Source organism: Aspergillus tanneri (assembly GCF_003426965.1).
Source record: "Aspergillus tanneri strain NIH1004 chromosome Unknown AapTan_3_pilon_pilon_pilon, whole genome shotgun sequence".
Classification (NCBI taxonomy): domain Eukaryota; kingdom Fungi; phylum Ascomycota; class Eurotiomycetes; order Eurotiales; family Aspergillaceae; genus Aspergillus; species Aspergillus tanneri.
The window spans coordinates 1,252,396-1,270,911 of NW_022984630.1; the positions used below are offsets into that span (position 1 = coordinate 1,252,396).

An 18,516-nucleotide genomic window follows, 5' to 3' on the forward strand; every position below is an offset into this window, starting at 1 on the left:
CATTACCCCTTTTACATTCCAGGGAGACAGGGTCCCGGGCTTTTGGATGAGTGGAGATGGAGGATTCAGAGATATGACCGTCATCATCATTCTCTGAACGACCAAACGGAATCAGATTCATCGTCAGGAATGAATGCAGTAAATGCAGTAGCGGTCAGACATCGAGACGCTTAGAGCGCACATTGGCTGACTAAGCAACCAATGCCACGAATCGTCATCCATGATCTCACTCCTTCCATCCATCCATCCATCCATCCATGCATCATTCACTCGTTTATGCGGGTAAAACTACGCCCCATCACCCCCAGACCCCTAGTCCAGCCATCAATTCCTGATTGACGGGGGCTCTTACCCGTTCCAGTTTATGCTGCACTTAACCGCTGGCTGTGTTGGATCGAATTCTCCGCGCTGATGGGCTCGCCATCTGGGGGCCAAAAAAAAAAAAAATCACCTATGGGTCATGGCTGGACGGGCGGCCTAAGCTAATGCACGCCAACACTGCCTGTTTGCGGCTGACTTTTCCCCCTTCCTCCCTTTTGGGACAGTTGGGCAACCGCCAAATCAGTCCACGAGGACAGACGGGTCATCATTGAGGCTCTCCAGAGATTGGAGGACTTTCTCCAACCCAATCATCATGGGCATTGCCCCGAATGGCGTCCGCTTCATGAGACAGGCCTATGCAACGGGACAAGCCTCCAGCCGGTTCCACTGTAAATCATGGTTCCAACGGGCTCCCCAGTGATTCAAAAAAGAAAAGGAAAGACAAGGAAACGGGAGAGAAAAGGAGACTGTGTGAGGGAGGATTCGAATGGCATGGGTCACAGACACCGATCGGACTGCGCCAAATCAACATTGCCCTCCAGCTGCAGGGGTTCGAACACGCCGGGTTCAAGGGCAAAAGAAAATCTTGTGGCGATGACGAATCACGGCACTCTTCGCTTGGATTGAGGCTCAAAAGAATACCCATTCTTTGATCATCGGAGGTTGGGTGCTGGCTTCGCCCCGTGGACTCTACCGCGCCTGCGCATACGGAGTATACTTATATACTAGTGTCACCCCCAGCTACCAAAAAAAAAAAAAAAGTCGTGCCATCACCACAGCGCATGAAGATCACCACTACTCATTCTGCCGTTGGCTTCGCATAGGCAGAATTACTGGAATTTCACACAATTATGGGCGAATTCTCACCTTTTACGGATTCCCAACCTCAAATCTCTCATCCAGATTCTCTCCCCATGCAGCAGGATTATCAGCTCTATCCGTCCGATTCGGAGTCTTATGTTACGCCAATGACAGAAAACCAACCTCCTTATTCGTCCAAGGGCCTTTATATGCTCTCACCCGCAGTATGGCCACAAACCGCAGTCCCCTCGGACCTAGTTAGCCCGTTTCCAATGGACATCAGCTATCCGGCGGTTGTCACCGATCTCTCGGCGCCTTCTTGGGGTGGCAATGTCCCATCTGTCTCTGGCTCTGAGAGCCCCCAGAGCAGCAGTGATAGTTGGTGGAGTGTGGGATGCTACATGTCTCCACCACAGGAGTTTTGGGACTCTCCTTCCCCGGGCACCTCGGCCGAATTCGATCGCTCGGTTGCCCCTTCAGAGGTCTTGCAGCCCTATCCCGACCCGGAGTCCATGGTCGAGTTCCAACATGACTCCAGCTATACGCCCCAGCCTATTGTCAACAACTGTCAACTCCCACTTGATGCCCCCGACGCAAGCGGCAACGTGTGCAATTCGCCATCGCCGTCTGCAGCACCGCAGGAACTTGTTATCTCTCACCCTCTATCCGCGCAACCCCAGACCTCCAAGAACACGTCCCCCCACCGTGTGACGAAGCGTTCGCCTCGAGGCAAATCCTCCCGTAAGCACGGCCGGACCTCTGCTCCCCGTTCTGCCACGAAGTCGAAGGCTACCGGTAAAAAGAATGCCTCCACTTACAACCGGTTGTTTGTGTGCAGTTTCTCACACTACGGATGCATGAGCACTTTTGTTTCGAAAAACGAGTGGAAGCGGCATGTGGCGTCACAGCACGTCCAACTGGGATTCTACCGATGTGACGTGGGCCGCTGTAACCTGAACAATCTCAACCATGACAAGAGCCCGGTCTCAGACGACGGTGGTTCTTCGTGTGACGAGGTCCGGCTGGTCAATGACTTCAATCGCAAGGATCTTTTCACTCAGCACCAACGTCGCATGCATGCTCCCTGGGTGCAACGGAATCGGAAACACCCTGTGACTGAGGAAGAGCGCAACGAATTCGAGCAGACTCTCGACGACGTCCGGGCCCGCTGTTGGCACGAACAGCGCACCGCGCCCCTCCAGAGCCAATGCGGGTTTTGTGGCCAGGAGTTTGCCGGGCCTCGCAGCTGGTGCGAGCGGATGGAGCACGTGGGCCGGCATTACGAGAAAGGCGATGTGTCCGTGGACATCGAGCCCGAGGATGTCGCCCTGCGTGAATGGGCCGCCGAAGCGGGTGTTGTCCGCTTGGTGGACGGGAAATGGAGGCTATCCTCCCTTGTGGAAAAATGACCTGGATCCATTTCCCTTTTTATTTCATCTCTTTTCTTCCCGTTGATTTCCCCGCCACATTCTGATCACTGAATTATACCCATCTCATTCTAATCCCTATGCATTCTCACCGGTGGTACCGCAACTGCCTGAGCGCGTTGATTTACGAATTACGACATATATCCTGTATTCGATATTCTGCTTGTGTCCCTTCAACTACTGTTTTTAATTCTTTAAGATTCTGCAAAATACCCCTAGGCAAGGAATGGTTTGGATGATAGATGGGTTTGGATTGTTGGTTTTGGTTGGAGCGTAGCTTTTTGGATCTCAAATTTGCATTTCCAGCTTGAAGAATGAAATATCGAATACGAGTCTTTGTTCTGAAGAACCCAATCTCAAGTCTAGTTTGCCTCTTCGTAGTACTTCACTGGATAGTTTAGACATGGACATCCTAGCTTAGGCAAGTCTAAGTAGTCATGTGGTGCACTGTCTCCATAGTCGACTTTCGTATATCAATCACATTCATAGATAGTCCACAACGATGGAACAAGCTAACTGTGTAGAAATAAAAGAAATCGATAATCATTGTACCCAATTGTCTCTGATAAGAGATGGTTCAATGGCATCCCTGGGTATGGGATTCCAGTTTGCGCAAGCTAGTTTCTTTATTTTTATTTTTATTTTTCCCTATGTTATTTACCGTGTATATCTATCTCACAGGGTCCCCTTAGAGATCGTCACTAGCAGAAACTATACTAGGGACGGCCGAAGATCCTCCAATGATAGCACCTGGCTGTGAAGGTTAGTTTGGGTAGTATATATAGATGGTTGGACCTTAGACAGTAAGCAGGGCCGTGGTCTCTGATGGAAGATGACTAGTGTCTTGAACACAGAGTCAATGCAATTCACCAGTTCTTATTAACTCCTTTCCCATGAATATAGAGAATCCCTTAGGCCCAGTGACATCTAACTCTTAATAGACATTACCTAAGCGAGTACCGGTCACGCTAAGTTAGTTAAGGGCGTGAAAGGATGAGTCATGTGCCCCCGCGGGGCACTGCTTATCGCACGACATTCATCGGCCTTACGTTCTTCCCGCCAATTTTGCACTCCCCCTTAGCTTCACCGCGGCCTCGACAACGGTCAAGATCTTGCTGCAGCTCTTTCCATCTCCGCTGAAGTGTCCTGGAACAACATGGCCATAGAACCCGAGAAATCGAAAGCCCCGGTTCTTCCGGTACCGGGGAAGCGCAACATCCTTATCACCAGCGCTCTTCCTTATGTGAACAATGTCCCGCATCTGGGAAATCTTATAGGTTCTGTGCTGTCTGCCGACGTGTTCGCTAGATACTGCCGAGGCCGTGGTCTTAATACTTTATATGTGTGTGGTAGGTTTATGCTGGTCAATCTGTCATGAATTCGAAAAAAGTCGAAGGGGGAAAGAATGAATGAGAAGAGAAACTGACGATTCTGTGTGCCTCCAGGTACCGATGAATATGGAACTACATCAGAGGCCAAAGCGCTGCAGGAAAATATGACGCCGAAGCAGCTTTGCGACAAATACTATGAAATCCATGCAGCCGTATACAAATGGTTCAACATCGACTTTGATATCTTTGGCCGTACCACTACCGACCTTCAGACGGAGATCACGCACGATATCTTCCTCAAGCTCCATAAGAACGGCTTCCTGTCCGAAGACATGACGACACAATTGTACTGTGAAGAGCATAAGTCTTTCCTGGCAGATCGTTTCATCCAGGGTGAATGTCCCAATTGCAAGTATCTAGAAGCGTACGGTGATCAATGTGATCTGTGCGGTCAACTTCTGGATCCTCTAGATCTGAAGAACCCCAAGTGCAAGATCGACGGTGCCACCCCCGTTCCCAGAGACACGAAGCACACCTTTTTGGACTTGGACAAGCTGCAGCCGGAAATCGAGACCTTTATCAAAGAGTCGACGGTCAAGGGTGGGTGGTCAAGCAACGGCAAGGATATCACGGCCGCGTGGTTGAAGGAGGGATTGAAACCACGAAGCATCACGCGAGATATCAAATGGGGAACCTCGGTCCCTCTCCCTGACTATGAGGAGAAGGTCATCTATTCCTGGTTTGACGCCTGTATTGGGTATCCATCTATCACTGCCAACTATACCGATCAGTGGGAGAAGTGGTGGCGCAATCCTGACGATGTCCAGCTGTACCAATTCATTGGAAAGGACAATGTAGCCTACCACTCTGTCATGTTCCCGGGCTCTCAGATCGGTACTCGGGACACCTGGACTAAGGTCCACCACCTGTCGACCACTGAATATCTCACCTACGAGGGTGGCAAGTTCTCCAAGTCCCGGGGGATCGGTGTTTTCGGAGACTCTGCGGAGAAGACCGGTGTTCCGGCGGATGTCTGGCGTTACTACTTGGTTTCGCATCGACCAGAAACCAGCGACAGCGAGTTCAACTGGGACTTGTTCATTAGCTGCAACAACAACTTGCTTCTTAAGAACCTTGGTAACTTTGTTAGCCGTGTGCTGAAGTTCGTCAACTCAAAGAACTATGACAACATTGTTCCAGACTACACCAAGTTTCATGACCCATCCTTCGACACTACAAAGGAGGAAGTCAATGCCCTTCTCACCGAATACATCCAGAGCCTTGAAGCTGTCAAGCTGCGAGGCGGAGTGAGCACGGTGCTGTCGATTTCTCAGAAGGGCAACCTGTTCCTTCAGTCCAACGGCCTCGATAATAAGCTCGCAGAGAACGAGCCGGAGAAGTGTGCCGCTGTGATTGGATTTGCCCTCAACCTCATCCATCTGCTTGCTGCGCTCCTTGCGCCCTACATGCCTGCCACTGCCGAGTCCATAAACGAACAGCTTCGCGCCGAGCCGCTTCTGATTCCCGACCAATGGAACGCCGATTCCATCAAGCCGGGCCACGAGATTGGCAAAGCCCAGCTGCTGTTCAGCAACATCAAGGCGGATAAGGGCAAGGAGTGGAGAGACATGTTTGGCGATAAGGAGGCCAAGAAGGCCAAGGAGGAGGCCGCAGCCAAAAAGGCGGCCAAGAAGCTTGCTATGCGAGAGAAATCCAAGAAGGGAGGAGAGGCCAAGCAGGAAGCAAAGGCGTAAAGCCTGTTCTTATTCCCTAGAGAAACTCCTAGACTCTAGACCGAGAATGCATTTACAGGGTAAGGGAGAGTAAATGCTCTGACGTCCTTTTCTTTTTCTTATTTCAACACCTACGCGAAGATGCCGCCAGAGTTGCGCTATACACCAGGAATCTCTATGACCTATTGGAAGGGACTAGTGATTCAAGAAGTGCGTCTTTTCTCTAGACTGATTTGTGAGGAATGCTATCGATGACTTTGGAAGAATGAGAGCGTTTTGTTCGATGTGATACCACCGACTGCAATGGTATTGTTGCTGAGGAGCAGTGAATAAAGAGTTAAACGAACTGGGGTCATGTAGAGACTATCGACCTATCCAATTCCTATATCCACTAGGCAGTCAGCCAAATCCCAGCCGCGACAGAATATCAATAATCGTAAGCAGCAACCCATGCTAAAGCAGCGACGAACTCGGCGATAGGGCTCGGTCCAGGCCTCGGAGATTAGCCCAAGCTCGGCCTCCAAAGAAGCCAAAGACCGAGGACACGGCTTTGGCTCCTAAGGCAGGATTAGCGTCGGAGAATTGATTTTACTAGCTAAGGCAGATGCTCAATCTATTGGTACTAGATGCTATTTCTCGGAGCTACCTAAAGTGTTTCCGAGGTGTTTGGATCTATAGACCCACAGGAATCGAGTGTCTTCAGGTAACAGTGTTCTCGGTCCTCGTGTGGATTGTACGAAAAGATGAATAGAGATCTTCGATTGAAATCGGGATCTCTACCGAGTCGCAGGTATAAATACCCGCTATTGTTCGATGTCCGCTCTAGACGCCTCTCTCTTCTTCCTCATGGCTATTACAGCTATCCAAACAGAAGAACCTATCACTTCAAAGTTCTAGAGACCATTCCTTCACAATGTCTGGCAAAGAAGTGAAGTCTCCCTTCCCTCCACCATCCGGCCCCAAACTTACACACACCCCTCCAGGCGTTCGAAGCCCTAGCCCAGGCACTCCACAAGCACATCTTCTCTCAACCGCGAGAGAAGTTCGCAGACAAACCCTGGGCTATTACCGAAGCGATAGACGAGTTCGCCACAATCAACCGGATGATGACCTACCGTGAGGGCAAAATGCGCCTTTCCAAACAGCTTCTGGAGCGTATGCAAGCCGCACCCAAGACCCTGCTTGAGTTTGGCACCTACGTAGGCAGCTCCGCCATTGGCTGGGGCGCTATGTTGCGCGATCTCCACGGTGAAGACAGCCATGTCTACACGTTCGAATTGAGCGCTACCATCGCCCAGATCGCCCGGGACTTTATTCAGCTTGCGGGCCTGGAAGAAATCGTGCATGTGGTCGAGGGTTCGTCTTCGGACTCGCTCAGGAGGCTCTACACTGAGGGCAAACTCACTCCCGGTGGCGTCGATGTGGTCTTTTTCGACCACTGGGAGGAGTTTTATGTGCCGGATTTGAAGATCTGTGAGGAACTGCGATTGCTACGGAAAGGGTCGTTGGCCATCGCCGATAATACTGATTATCCGGGGGCACCGGAATATATCAAATACGTGCAGAGTGGAGGACAGCAGAAGGGTGCTGTTCAGTACGAGACAGAGTCTTTTGAGGCAGAGGTTCCGAAGCCATTTCCGGTGAGTAGCCATTCTTGCAGGTCTATTGAATGTTGATGCTAAGTGCTTGTCTCTAGTCTATTGTGATGGTTAGTACTGTCGTTGATATTGAGTAATGGGGATACTGGATGGGCGGGATTCCGATCCTGAAGCATGTATATGATTTGGATTGTAGTTCTGGGTAGAATTGATAATAGGCTGAACATTTCACCTGTCCATCGTGAGATATCATGGAAAGAAAGAATAAAATAAGTCAGATCCGATCCGAAGAGATAGGCGGTGAGCTAGTTAGACTCGGGGCAGTACAAACACCAGCAAAGACTTGCGATCAAATGAAGAATAGGAATGGAGATGATAATCCAAACCATCATGTAAACCATCTCAAGCCTCAGACCAAGCCATCTCAATTCCTCCAAGTCCACAGCAAGTGATGTTACCCGAGCAATAACATTAGCCTCCTCTCTCCACCACAGGACACGAATTGTCCAGTCCATCATCCACCATGTATGTTGGCCAGCCGTATACACTGCAAAACCGCAAAGGAATTATATAGCTGACCCAAAACCCCCAGGACCGTCTTCTCTCTCATCATCATCAACAAAGCCGGCGGGCTGATCTACCAACGTGAATTCCAGCCTGGTCTACGCAAACTTTCCACAAACGATTACCTCGTCCTAGCGGGCACATTTCACGGGTAGATCTCTCTCTGACTGTCTCCTCCACCTACATCTAATAGCTTTTGAGTGTCTTATCTCATAAAACGTTGGACAGAAAGCTGACTCGATTTATAATTTCCCAGTGTCCACGCCATCACCCGCTCCATCACACCTAAAATCCCCGTCTCCGCACCCAACGCCCTTGCGTCCTCATCTTCCGTCACTTCTCCCTCCGGTACATCCACGCCTACCATTACCCCTGCCGCGTCGGCGCACTCATACCCCAACCCTGGATTTCCTGTCACGGGCCTCGAGTCTCTCGAGACAGACAAGTTCCGGTTGACGTGTTTCCAGACGCTAACAGGGACCAAGTTCCTTCTGTTTACGGATCCGCTTATGGGGAACATAGACACGGTTATGAATAAGATCTACGAGCTGTATGCTGACTATGTCATGAAGAATCCGTTCTATCAGTTGGAGATGCCAGTGCGGTGTGAGGCGTTTGATCGACATCTGAGTGGGTGGTTAAGAGGGAGGGCGTAATGGGGTTTGAATACTGTTGTTCCTACTGCTGCTGCGGCTGCTGGCTGTCCAGGCTGGACTCTGGATGGCAATTCTTCGAGGCAGGATTGATTCATGATTGATAGTATTTGATGACACGTTTCCCCATCCTTTTTCTTTCGTCTTTCTATCATGTAATTACAATTGATTCTCCTTTCTTCGCCTATGTAATCATTAAGAAATAGCATACGATCAGAATGACATAGACCAAATCATATTTTCAAAAGCGTCAGGTTGGAAAACGCTTTCTAGAATTACAAAGGAGAAATACATACGAAAAAATACAAAAAAAAAAAAAAAGAAAAACGCCGGACATGCATCAAAAGTCATCAGATTATTCTGTTTCCCTCCTTACGCGGTGTCCATCTTGTCACCATCCTCTTTCTTGTCTTTGCCGCTGCTTGATTCGCCCGATTGTCCTTCCTCGGGAATGTTGTCCAGGTTCGCTTTACCTTCTTGCTCCTCGCGCTCCTTCTTTTCTTTCTCCTGTCGGTTCTTCTCCTCTTCCAGGGACAAACGCAAGGCAAATGCAAGCTCAGGATCGTTCTCGGCCGCATCTTCGAATCCAAAGCCAGTGGTGTCACCTCCGTCCCCTGCAACCCCGTCTGCAGCATTATCACCACCCAAAATGGGCGTCACCTGAAGTTCCTCACTCAGCAAATTGGGACCCGGTGGGATGATCGCCAGGTGGGACCCATCGCCACCCTTGACGTTCTCCACGAAGGCCTCCAGCTTCTTGGTTTGGTCCGATTCAAGATCCCCGAAAGCAATCACGTCAATTGATACGTTATTCTTCTTCATTTTCTTAGCCAACTTCACCAGAGATTTCTCGTCTTCTTCAATAGGAGAGCACGAGAATACAATAATACGTTGACGTTGGGACTTCTCGGAGCGGTGTTTCAAGGCCAGCTGCAGCATTCGTATCCTGTTAGCGACCATTCCATCTGACGATTTTATTTTTATTCCCCCTCATCAAGGCAACTAATAGACATACCCCGGCAACTTGTATACTGGAGCTAAGGTGGGCTGTGCCATGGATCTTCGTGCGGTGCAGACCAGACAGGATACCACCAAATTCAGTTGTAAATGTCGAAAGAACCTCTGGACCTTTTCCACCCATGCTCATAAGACCGACGGCTGATTGAGGGTGTACGCGCATCTTAGCGGTGTGGATGACGCTGACGGCGTCGATCTGTGCTTGCCATCGTGTCGAGCTGGGTAGCTGGTTGTTAGCAGACGAAAGCATATATGCGGATAGCACAATAGACTCACGTATAATCTCCGTTGCGACTACTTTCGCTATTATCCACACTATTGATCCCATCAGTCAAGGTACATGGAGCTTGGGAATGACAGTGGAGCAGACGGACATGATCATGGTTGCTTCGAGCGACATCTTGGCGGGGGTGATCTGCCGGAGAATGAAAGGTGATGGATAGCTCAATAGTCTGATATAGGGGAGAGGGCCCAGAGAGCTTGAGTGGATTAGACAGATATGAGGCAGAGTGGATGGATGGATGGATGGATGGAGGAGGGAGCTGAGCGGCAGCCGAAAGGTAAGGTCGAGATGTCACTCTCGGCGGATTAAGTCAGCGCTTGTTTACCCCTTCCTTTCCTTTCTCTTCCACACGCTCTCTCTTCTCCTCAACCCCCCATCACTGCCTTAATCACCCTACTTCAGTCGACTGATCTCTCTTCACTCCGCTGTATTGCGCTGGTCCACTTTAATTTTCTAATGGCACCCATGGCAACCAAACGCAAGTCTTCCGACGAAGACACGTATGACAACAATGAGGCTCGGACTCCCACAAGCCCCCCCAGAAAGAAACTCCGGATCACGCGCAATCAGAAGCAGGCTTTGATCGATAATTTACAGCTTGAGAGTAAGATATTTATGTTGCTAAATCCTTACACCTAGCACTAACTGACGGCGGTAGTCACCGAACGAGCTCGCAAACTTCGCGCCCAGTATTCTCTCCAGGCAAATGACCTCCGGGCTCGAATTGAACGACGCGTCAATCGCATCCCAATAGCCCTACGAAAGGCGAATATGGGCGAATTGCTAGAGAAGCATAGTACCGCGCCCCGGGTAGCGCACGACAATAGCTCGCCCAGAAAGCTGATTAGCCCCTCCAAGGGATCGCGAGGATTTGCAGGTATATCTGTAAGCCCTGCGAAGCAAAGAGCTGCTGTGGCTAGCCCGCAGACACATAGGGTCAAGAAACAGAGGTGTGACACCTAAACGGCATATTACTACCCCGGGACTCAGGCCATGCTGACGTCGGATTCCAGCCACGAAGGTCACTATTCCGACAAGGAGAATGCCCCGGCAGTAGGGGAATCGCTCGACGTGTTGAAAAACCCCAAACGACGTGGAAAAACGGGCGCTGGCGCGGGTACCTCGCGTGTAGTTTCTCAAGAAGTTAGAGGTGCCGACTACAGGATCCTATCGCCCAAGTCCTCAAACTCTAGAACATATCACCAGTCGCCATTGCGTGCATCTCCCGAAAAAGCCCAAGCATCTTCCTATCTCTCACGTCCTATGTCGCCGTTAAAGCCCTCTAGTCCTCTCAAGTCGACTTCTGCTAGTCTTGCCGGGCCGACAGACGGTGCCCATGTGCGTTCAGTCAAAGCCACACCCTCAGCTACTGCTGGCAGACCACCTTCGCAAGCCAAACGGCCAGCAAGTCGCGTGGCTACGGGAGCTCGGGCAATCCGATCACCCTTGCCACGACCTGCTACGCGTCAACTGGAACGCCGAGGTAGTGCCTCATCTTCCACATCGTCTGGGACCACCGTTGCCAAACAAACACGAACAGGTACTGGCACCAGGAAAGCAACCGCCACATCCACAGCTAGTGCCCCAGCGAAGAAAACTGCCGCACGCAATCAGATCCCGTCAGCTGCGTCGAAAATGAGCTCTGCTTCGGAAACCAGGAAGGCGACCGCTCCCGCAGGAGGTGATGCTCCAGCAACGGGACGTCGAGTGTTACGAAGACGAGCATAAGCTCTTGAAATGCCAGCTGGTGTGTTGTCGAACATGATTTTGGGCTCTCAGTATGGGTTGTATGACTAGACTTTGGGAGTTGAGACATTGGCGCATTGGACGGCATATGGAGTTACACGTCTCTGCAGAATTCGGGTAGGTTGAACTGAATGTGTTGATTTATTCTTCGCTTTCGTGCTTTTTGAGTGGGTTTGAATATCGGTGTTTAGTATTGGCTGAAAATAAATCAAATGGGTCTTGCATGTGCATCTGTGTTTATTCAGTTCTGGTTTCAAACTTTATTGGCCTTGTTTAATTAATTCAGTGATCTTTCAACACTATTGAAGTATCAATTCCACCATGACTAAAGCCACCCCGTCCTATGTATAATTAATCAATAATAAATTGATTGACATCCTATCGTAACAGCTAGCTAAAGATCTACAAGTACAGGCGCCAGCGCCACGCCGCTCCAGGACATAATAATTCCCTTCATTTAATCAGCCCCAAGGCTGTTCGCTAGAGTTTAAGATTACACATCCATTTCGGGAATCAACGTCTCATGAAATTATGGGAGGATGCAAGAGAACCAAATAAAAAATAGTTGGGAATAGCAGCTAAAGTAAGCTGTATGGATAGAAAAGAAAAAGGGATAAGAAAAGAAGAATGTTCAGCACAGGTATCTCTGTAGTCACCGACAGGCTGGAAGAAGTAAAGGAGAAACGAAAGCTGAACCATACTCAGCATTTCACCTCACAATCAATGGGAAGTTAGAAGGGCAAGCTCGGCTCCGAGGAGGAATGAATAAAATGATCTAAGAAGAGGGGGGGAGAAAAGAAAGGGAGAGAGAAAGAGAGCGTAGTGCAGTGAGTGATCCGAGACATTCACGCCTGGATTTCCGGTGATACGATAAAAGATGAAGAGTAAAGATGAAGCTCAAATTTGGAAGATGTGAAATGTGGAAGCCATAGACTCAGCTCCACGGATAACCAACCGATTGTCATCATATAAAGAAAAGCAAGAATGAATCATACCGAACATCGCTCTCAAATGTATTACACTTTTTAAGTGGTAGGCAAGTAGGAACGAAACGTGTCCATTTGTCGGATTAAAGCAGATCAGCCGATGTGTCAATGCTCGAAATTCATTGCGTTTCGAAAGAACTCCATCCAGCCTTAGAGGACTGAAGGAACGCTGAATAGCCCAATAGTACGCCGCTAATATTGTTGGAGCTTGAAGAAGAACAAAAGATTCAAAAATGTTGTGGAAGACGAAGGGGCAAAAAAAAAGGGGGTATTTGATATCGCTCAAAGTACAGTGGGATAAAGATCAGCTGGTAACTCCCATGGGTCCTGCGCCCGGTCGAGCTCTGTAAGGTAGCTGCTGAGGTTGTCCCTCTGGCTGCACCGGAATTTGTTGACTACCATTGCTGGGACTGCGTTCATGGTGGTCACCCGGCGGAGTAGAGCCTAATTCCATCCCAGTATAGGTGGTGGCACCGGTTGGATGAGAGTGCTGTCCGGAAACTTGAACGTGGCGTACGGAGCTCTGTGCCTGCTGCCATGCTGCATCTTGAGCTGGATCTGTCTCGATGCGTGCAGAGGTAGGCATGTTCGCCCCTCGGTTGGAATTGGTAATCGTGACTGTTTCGCCGCCGTTCCTGGATTTCTGTGAAAAGCTTCCTCTTGCAATGTCCCCGTATCTTTTCAGGATCTCTTTCGTTGTGACCTCGGAATTATCTCTGAAAAAATTGGTGTCGGTAAGGACCGATTGTAGATCCTCTGGGATCTAGAGTACAGGTCAAATCAGTCTGAAAGGCATTTGCACGTCACAGGACAAGGGAACCTACCTCGCACATCGTATCGTTGTACGTAATAAGCGCATTAATGGCTTCAATCGCCAAAAAGCTCTCATCCACAGCGCTATTCTTCGTGTTGGGATACAGAATATTGGGGGTCATAACAGTTGCAAGGTTATGTATGTCCATTTTGCTACCCGATTCTTCATCAACATGCGAGAATGAGGATGTCCAGTTAAGGAAAGCAAATAGGACCTCCATCGTATCCCTATGGGCCTTGGGAAGCAAGCAACATGTCAGATGAAGCACCCGCTTCTGTTTCTCCGGATCTTGGAGCTCTATGACAAATATCAATTAGCAAAAAATTGGCCAACAGATGACAAGGGCCAAACACATACTTTGCGATACGACGAATAGACGGTGGAGTTTGAAAGTCAAAAGGGGGTCTGGCATCTCACGAAGGAACTTCTTCAAAAGAGCTGCAATTTGAACTGGGTTCTCCTTTGTCAAGTCCACTTGCTCGTACTTATTGTCGATCATCTCCGAGATGTCTCTAAGCCGCCGAATATTGCCATTCTTGCGGAAGACACCTTCAACAGACATGTCCATCTGCCGCATTGCGGACACTGCATCATCCACTAAAGTAGGAATACGAAGAGCACCGGGCCCGACACCGTGGCTAGACTCCGTGCCCTCTTTTTCGACGAGATAGTCGAGGCTGACACCAAACATGCCCTTTTTCTTTCCAACTTTCTTACTGTCTTTAGCAAAGGCGCGGCCAAAAATGTTCCAGATGGTCGGTTTGCGAGATTCTATCAACGAAAGAAGTTCGTCCAATGTGAAATAGCCATCCAGTAAGGGTTCCATGGATAAGACGGCGACATGGCGAACGATGAAATACTCCAAGGCAGAAAGTTCGGAAAAGTACTTCTTGGTTCTTCCGCCCTGTTCGATCAGATGAGGTTCCAGCCCACCGTCAGAAAGCCCACGTTGGTGGCCTTGATTATATCTAGGAAGCGGCTCTGTAGTACCAACAAGTTTAGTGCGAGCATGCTTGTATGCATTTGGTCGCTGTTCTTTGGCTTGCTCAGCCGCAACGATCCTTGGGATATCATCCAAGGTCAGAGCATCCTGGTTGCCGAAAGTTAACTCAGTGACCGTTTCGCCATTGGCGTCTTTTTCCTCTACAATCTGGAAACCCTGACCACGAGGATCAGTGCCCTCGCCACCAGAAGAACCAGGCCTCACGCTCCGCCCTTCAGGTCCGTCGATGATCCGCGACGCTCGAGCCTTCTTGTAGGTTGTTGACAAGGTCCGTTCATTTCGAATGGAACGCAGGCGCCTCATCTCACCCATGGTTTGCTCAAGGGATGATTCCTCGGAGCCTTCTTTATTTCCATGCGTGTATGATTTTGACCTCGTGGTTGCTCTACGAACCATGCCCCCAGCTGGAGTTCGTGAGTTATCATCTTGCGACAGGGAAGTGCCATCTACAATGCATATGAGTTGTTAATGAATGGTTCCAAAACGGTTAGGCTATGAGGATAACACACCTGACGTTGACGGCAAAGTGCCTCCAGCTTGCAAGACAGTGAGAAGTCTTGCAAGAGCAACTCGCAGCAAAAAGACGAACTGCTGAAGCTTGGTCACACGAACAAATCCGCCTTGAGTCTGATGTGCAAGTCCCATTTGAGCAACGCAGCTATTACAGAAGGGTCGCTTATCTTTAGGGCTCCACAAGGCATCCTGGAGAGTCACGGTCAAATCCTTCTGGCATGCTGAACATGTCAAGTGTGGTTGCTTAACATGCCACCGGTTGTCGCCCAACTTGACACATTCATCATCAATCGGTTCCTTGCATGCAGCGCAACAATCGGAGAGTTGGTCTGCAAGAACTTCCACACCAACCATCAGATCTGCAGGAGTCTCCTCTTCTTCGAGGGGCCTAAGCGTCTCTAAATCTCCAAGATGATCTAGGAAATTGTGCAAGCCTTCAGGGTGGCCCTGCTCTCTCTCCAGTTTCAGAGCCCCTTGTAACCCGATACGAATGAGGAGTTTGAGGTAGTGAGCAAGGCCAGTCACCAACGACAGGAGCTCCTGAGTGACTCCTAGCTTGCGAACGCCAGTCTCCTGGGTTTTCGACAGAAGCGCAAAGAAAGCAACAATCTTTTTACACAAGAGCTTTGCTTCGCGGCCATAAGCGATGTCTGGGTAAGAAATTGTTAGATCAACATCCCCCAGTCGATTCTAGCTCAGTAATAAGAGATTATGCCACTCACCTTTCATGCCTTGTACCTTGATAAATGCGGCAAGTTGATCAATAGCGGAAAAAAGCACCTCAACATGACCAATAAATCTTTTGGCAACGAGAACGCCGTCAACGTAGGTACCGTTGCTCACATGAAGAAGCATGTCCGAGATGCAGGCCGCTGACGATTCTTCAAAACTCGACAAGATGCTCCATATCTTATATACCTTCTCCTCCATTACGTCCTCTTCCATTCGTACCCTGTTGCGCTCCTCATCGGTAGCATCCAGATCGACATCGAGGGGTTCCAACGGTTGGCCAGTTGGTGCTAGACGGACGTTCCAAAATTTGTGGATCATATAACATTCGGGATGCCAATGTTGATTTTGACCATTGCGGAAAATCTCTACGAACTGTTTCAAAATCGCTGTGTGACAACCATGGCACCGTTGGGCAAATTGTGTCGAGTAATGGAAGTGACAGTAAACCTTGCCTTCGTGCTCATAATAGGAGTCCTGCGCACCGAACACTGTGGGGCAAACAGAGCAGGTGAAATGCTCAATGTGGTACTTGCGCTCCAAAGCCGTAATATATGAGCCACGGAGGGCGCCACCGCATTCGTGACATAACAGATCGAGTCGTCGGAAATAGTCTGTTTCGCACAGCGGGTATTGGCCACTCCCATCCTCTGCATCAACCGGAAAGAACTTAGATGCCACGATTTGACCGCAGTCCTATGCTATAAGTTAGTCACAGCACAGCATAATTCACCCTTGACGATCGGGAATTACCTCGCATTTAAAACATTCAAGATGAAACGTCGCACCTAATGCTCTTACAAATTGGCCTGTAAGCGGTTCACCACATTTTTTGCAAATCCTTGACGAACTACCTGGCGATTTCGTGTGGGGTCGACCATTTGGGCGAGACCTGTCATGTGGTGTAGACATCTCCCAATAGCCAGCTCGATCGCGCGGCGTCGACGGATCCCGTGAGCCTGAGTTAGTTGATTCATATCTTCGACCCGTACGGCCATCGGGGTTCTGAGGCCCATCGACGGGGCTATTCGCTGACCCGTTCCTACCTCCAGAAATCGTACGCGGTGAGTCAAATGGAACATTGTTATCTGCTGGCGATGTAGGAGTCTGTGTTTGATAGCCTCCCCCATAGCCACTAGTATTCAATGTGGGACGTACAGCCCCGTTGCCCGGCACAAGGCTGTCCGGTAAAGGAACGTCGCCGGGAGGCATGTCCAGAAGGGAACTATGCCGTTTTGGTTTCGAATCAATTCGTCTCAAATGACAATCCCGGGGGGGTAATGCTCTTCAGCTTATGGTCGAGATTCGTTGACTTTCAAGCCGTTCTCGAGTCGCGGTGACAGCCGCCAAGACGTGGTAAAGCAGACGGGGATAAACAAAAGGATTGTCGGGGACTTTATAATACCGAGCGATAGTAATCAGATATCGAGTAACTACTGTATCCTTATAAAGGCAACAGAGAAAAAGAAGAAAAAAAAGTCAGGCCCGAACCTCCTTTCGTCTACTTTGCGCGGGGCAGTTTAGGAGAACTAGGGCACTATTCCGTACCAACTCACCTCACGCCATGTGGATGAAACTTGCGGGGAACTTATAGTGACCTCGAGGATTTAGAGATGGGAGGACGTGACCGATATATGGGATGTAAAGTTTAGAAACCACCCGAAGCAGTAGCGAGATGCACTTGAAAGGATCAACGACAAGGAGCTCAACCGCCCGAGTCGAGGGAAGCGGAATTGAAAGGCTGGAGCTTAAAGCGAGACCAACAAGCGGCGGAGTAGACTGCCCGAGACCACAATCATTCCTGGTCCTTCCAAATATTCCTAGTAGATGGGCCTGACCCTCAGGCACCAGACGGCAGTTTAAAATCAAAAGAATAGGGGCCAAAACCAGTCCAGATAGCAGCAACAGATATGGAACGAGAAGGAGAGGTTTAGGAGGCGCGTGCTTGGGAGAGTGCTGGCTCGCTGTGCCCCCCTATGCTTCACGTTGGCTGCCCACTAGGGATGGTCACGTGTGAACTTCTTACCGCCCGGAACACCGCCCGCATATTGTATTAGTGCCCTAGGGTCCAGTGTGGTAGCCTTGCTGAAGATCATTCTGACCAGTCACAGACAGATTCTACTGGGATAGCTCCCACTGCGATTTGTGTAGAACCAATATTTACATCTCAGATTTATTTTATACACAATAAAAATCACTATTTAGTAAGAAAGAAGTGCCTTGCTAGTTTCCTTCTGGCACTTTTCTAAGACAAGTAAGTACCAGCCGGATACCTCGTGTTTGTTCTGGCAGAAAACATGGGCGCAAAGGAGGTGGAAAGGCATGTATGTATGTATGTATCTAAAACCGCTGGTATTTCCTCAACTCCTGGAAATTTCCATACAGGGTTGAAAGATCGAAGAGTGAAGTTTTGGCGGGGCACGGAAAGAGCCAATTGACTGTGCTACACAGGGCCAGATAAAAATAATAAATTCAAGAACAGTCTACCAGGGAATAATCGACAGCCAACGATGAAGAACTACAGCGTACCGCTGCAGGCCCCTCCTGGAGAGGATGAATTAGAGCAATTAGAACGAAAAATCCAAAAAAAAAAATTAAAAATAAAAATAAAAAAATTTTGGGAGGGAACTAAACCGACTAGGCCGCAACGAGTAGTCGAGGAAGAAGTGGACACCGACTCCATCCCACGTAGGCGATGAAACAGGGGTTCGCGATGGTGATACTGGACTTGGGTATTCTATTCTCTGATTTTCCGTATAGTGTCATTACACGCGCAGTATTACTAACCCTGAAACTATCTTTTCCGTCGGCCTGCATCTGAGTCGCTACTTACACCATAATGCCTACCGACGGATGATGTCGCTAATCTCTGGGCAGCTTAGGAGAAGAAATTTCTGTTGCGTGACAAATATGTCGCCGCATGATCTACTGCGGAGTAGCGTGGGTCAACTTCAAGTAGTAGATTGATCATCTTTCTCATCGGAGGTAACCATGAAC

At 49.3% G+C, this 18,516-nt stretch overlaps 7 protein-coding genes across 7 annotated transcripts; 5 read left to right on the plus strand and 2 right to left on the minus strand.

The window, feature by feature from the left end:
- Nucleotides 1-1,172: 1,172 nt before the first annotated feature.
- Nucleotides 1,173-2,531, plus strand: ATNIH1004_004213 (putative C2H2 finger domain protein; the record flags this gene model as incomplete). The annotated part of the gene is made up of 1 exon (XM_033568883.1): nt 1,173-2,531. One exon carries the CDS (start codon nt 1,173-1,175, stop codon nt 2,529-2,531), a length of 1,359 nt encoding a protein of 452 aa, XP_033427689.1.
- A 1,174-nt stretch (nt 2,532-3,705) lies between these two features.
- On the plus strand, nt 3,706-5,634 carry ATNIH1004_004214 (methionine--tRNA ligase MES1; the record flags this gene model as incomplete). The annotated part of the gene is made up of 2 exons (XM_033568884.1): nt 3,706-3,898; nt 3,995-5,634. The coding sequence occupies 2 exons, from the start codon at nt 3,706-3,708 to the stop codon at nt 5,632-5,634; spliced, it is 1,833 nt and encodes a 610-aa protein (XP_033427690.1).
- Nucleotides 5,635-6,526: 892 nt separating this feature from the next.
- On the plus strand, nt 6,527-7,348 carry ATNIH1004_004215 (putative O-methyltransferase; the record flags this gene model as incomplete). Its single annotated transcript, XM_033568885.1, has 3 exons — nt 6,527-6,541; nt 6,597-7,253; nt 7,310-7,348. 3 exons carry the CDS (start codon nt 6,527-6,529, stop codon nt 7,346-7,348), a joined length of 711 nt encoding a protein of 236 aa, XP_033427691.1.
- Nucleotides 7,349-7,734: 386 nt separating this feature from the next.
- Nucleotides 7,735-8,431, plus strand: ATNIH1004_004216 (trafficking protein particle complex subunit 4; the record flags this gene model as incomplete). The annotated part of the gene is made up of 3 exons (XM_033568886.1): nt 7,735-7,751; nt 7,804-7,926; nt 8,032-8,431. The coding sequence occupies 3 exons, from the start codon at nt 7,735-7,737 to the stop codon at nt 8,429-8,431; spliced, it is 540 nt and encodes a 179-aa protein (XP_033427692.1).
- Nucleotides 8,432-8,800: 369 nt separating this feature from the next.
- On the minus strand, nt 8,801-9,845 carry ATNIH1004_004217 (proteasome regulatory particle base subunit RPN10; the record flags this gene model as incomplete). Its single annotated transcript, XM_033568887.1, has 4 exons — nt 8,801-9,358; nt 9,444-9,663; nt 9,722-9,760; nt 9,820-9,845. The coding sequence occupies 4 exons, from the start codon at nt 9,843-9,845 to the stop codon at nt 8,801-8,803; spliced, it is 843 nt and encodes a 280-aa protein (XP_033427693.1).
- A 348-nt stretch (nt 9,846-10,193) lies between these two features.
- ATNIH1004_004218 (uncharacterized protein) lies at nt 10,194-11,456 on the plus strand (the record flags this gene model as incomplete). Its single annotated transcript, XM_033568888.1, has 3 exons — nt 10,194-10,332; nt 10,387-10,678; nt 10,742-11,456. 3 exons carry the CDS (start codon nt 10,194-10,196, stop codon nt 11,454-11,456), a joined length of 1,146 nt encoding a protein of 381 aa, XP_033427694.1.
- Nucleotides 11,457-12,764: 1,308 nt separating this feature from the next.
- Nucleotides 12,765-16,731, minus strand: ATNIH1004_004219 (GTPase-activating protein LRG1; the record flags this gene model as incomplete). Its single annotated transcript, XM_033568889.1, has 6 exons — nt 12,765-13,223; nt 13,285-13,571; nt 13,632-14,723; nt 14,787-15,440; nt 15,513-16,215; nt 16,321-16,731. 6 exons carry the CDS (start codon nt 16,729-16,731, stop codon nt 12,765-12,767), a joined length of 3,606 nt encoding a protein of 1,201 aa, XP_033427695.1.
- Between the last annotated feature and the right edge of the window lie 1,785 nt (nt 16,732-18,516).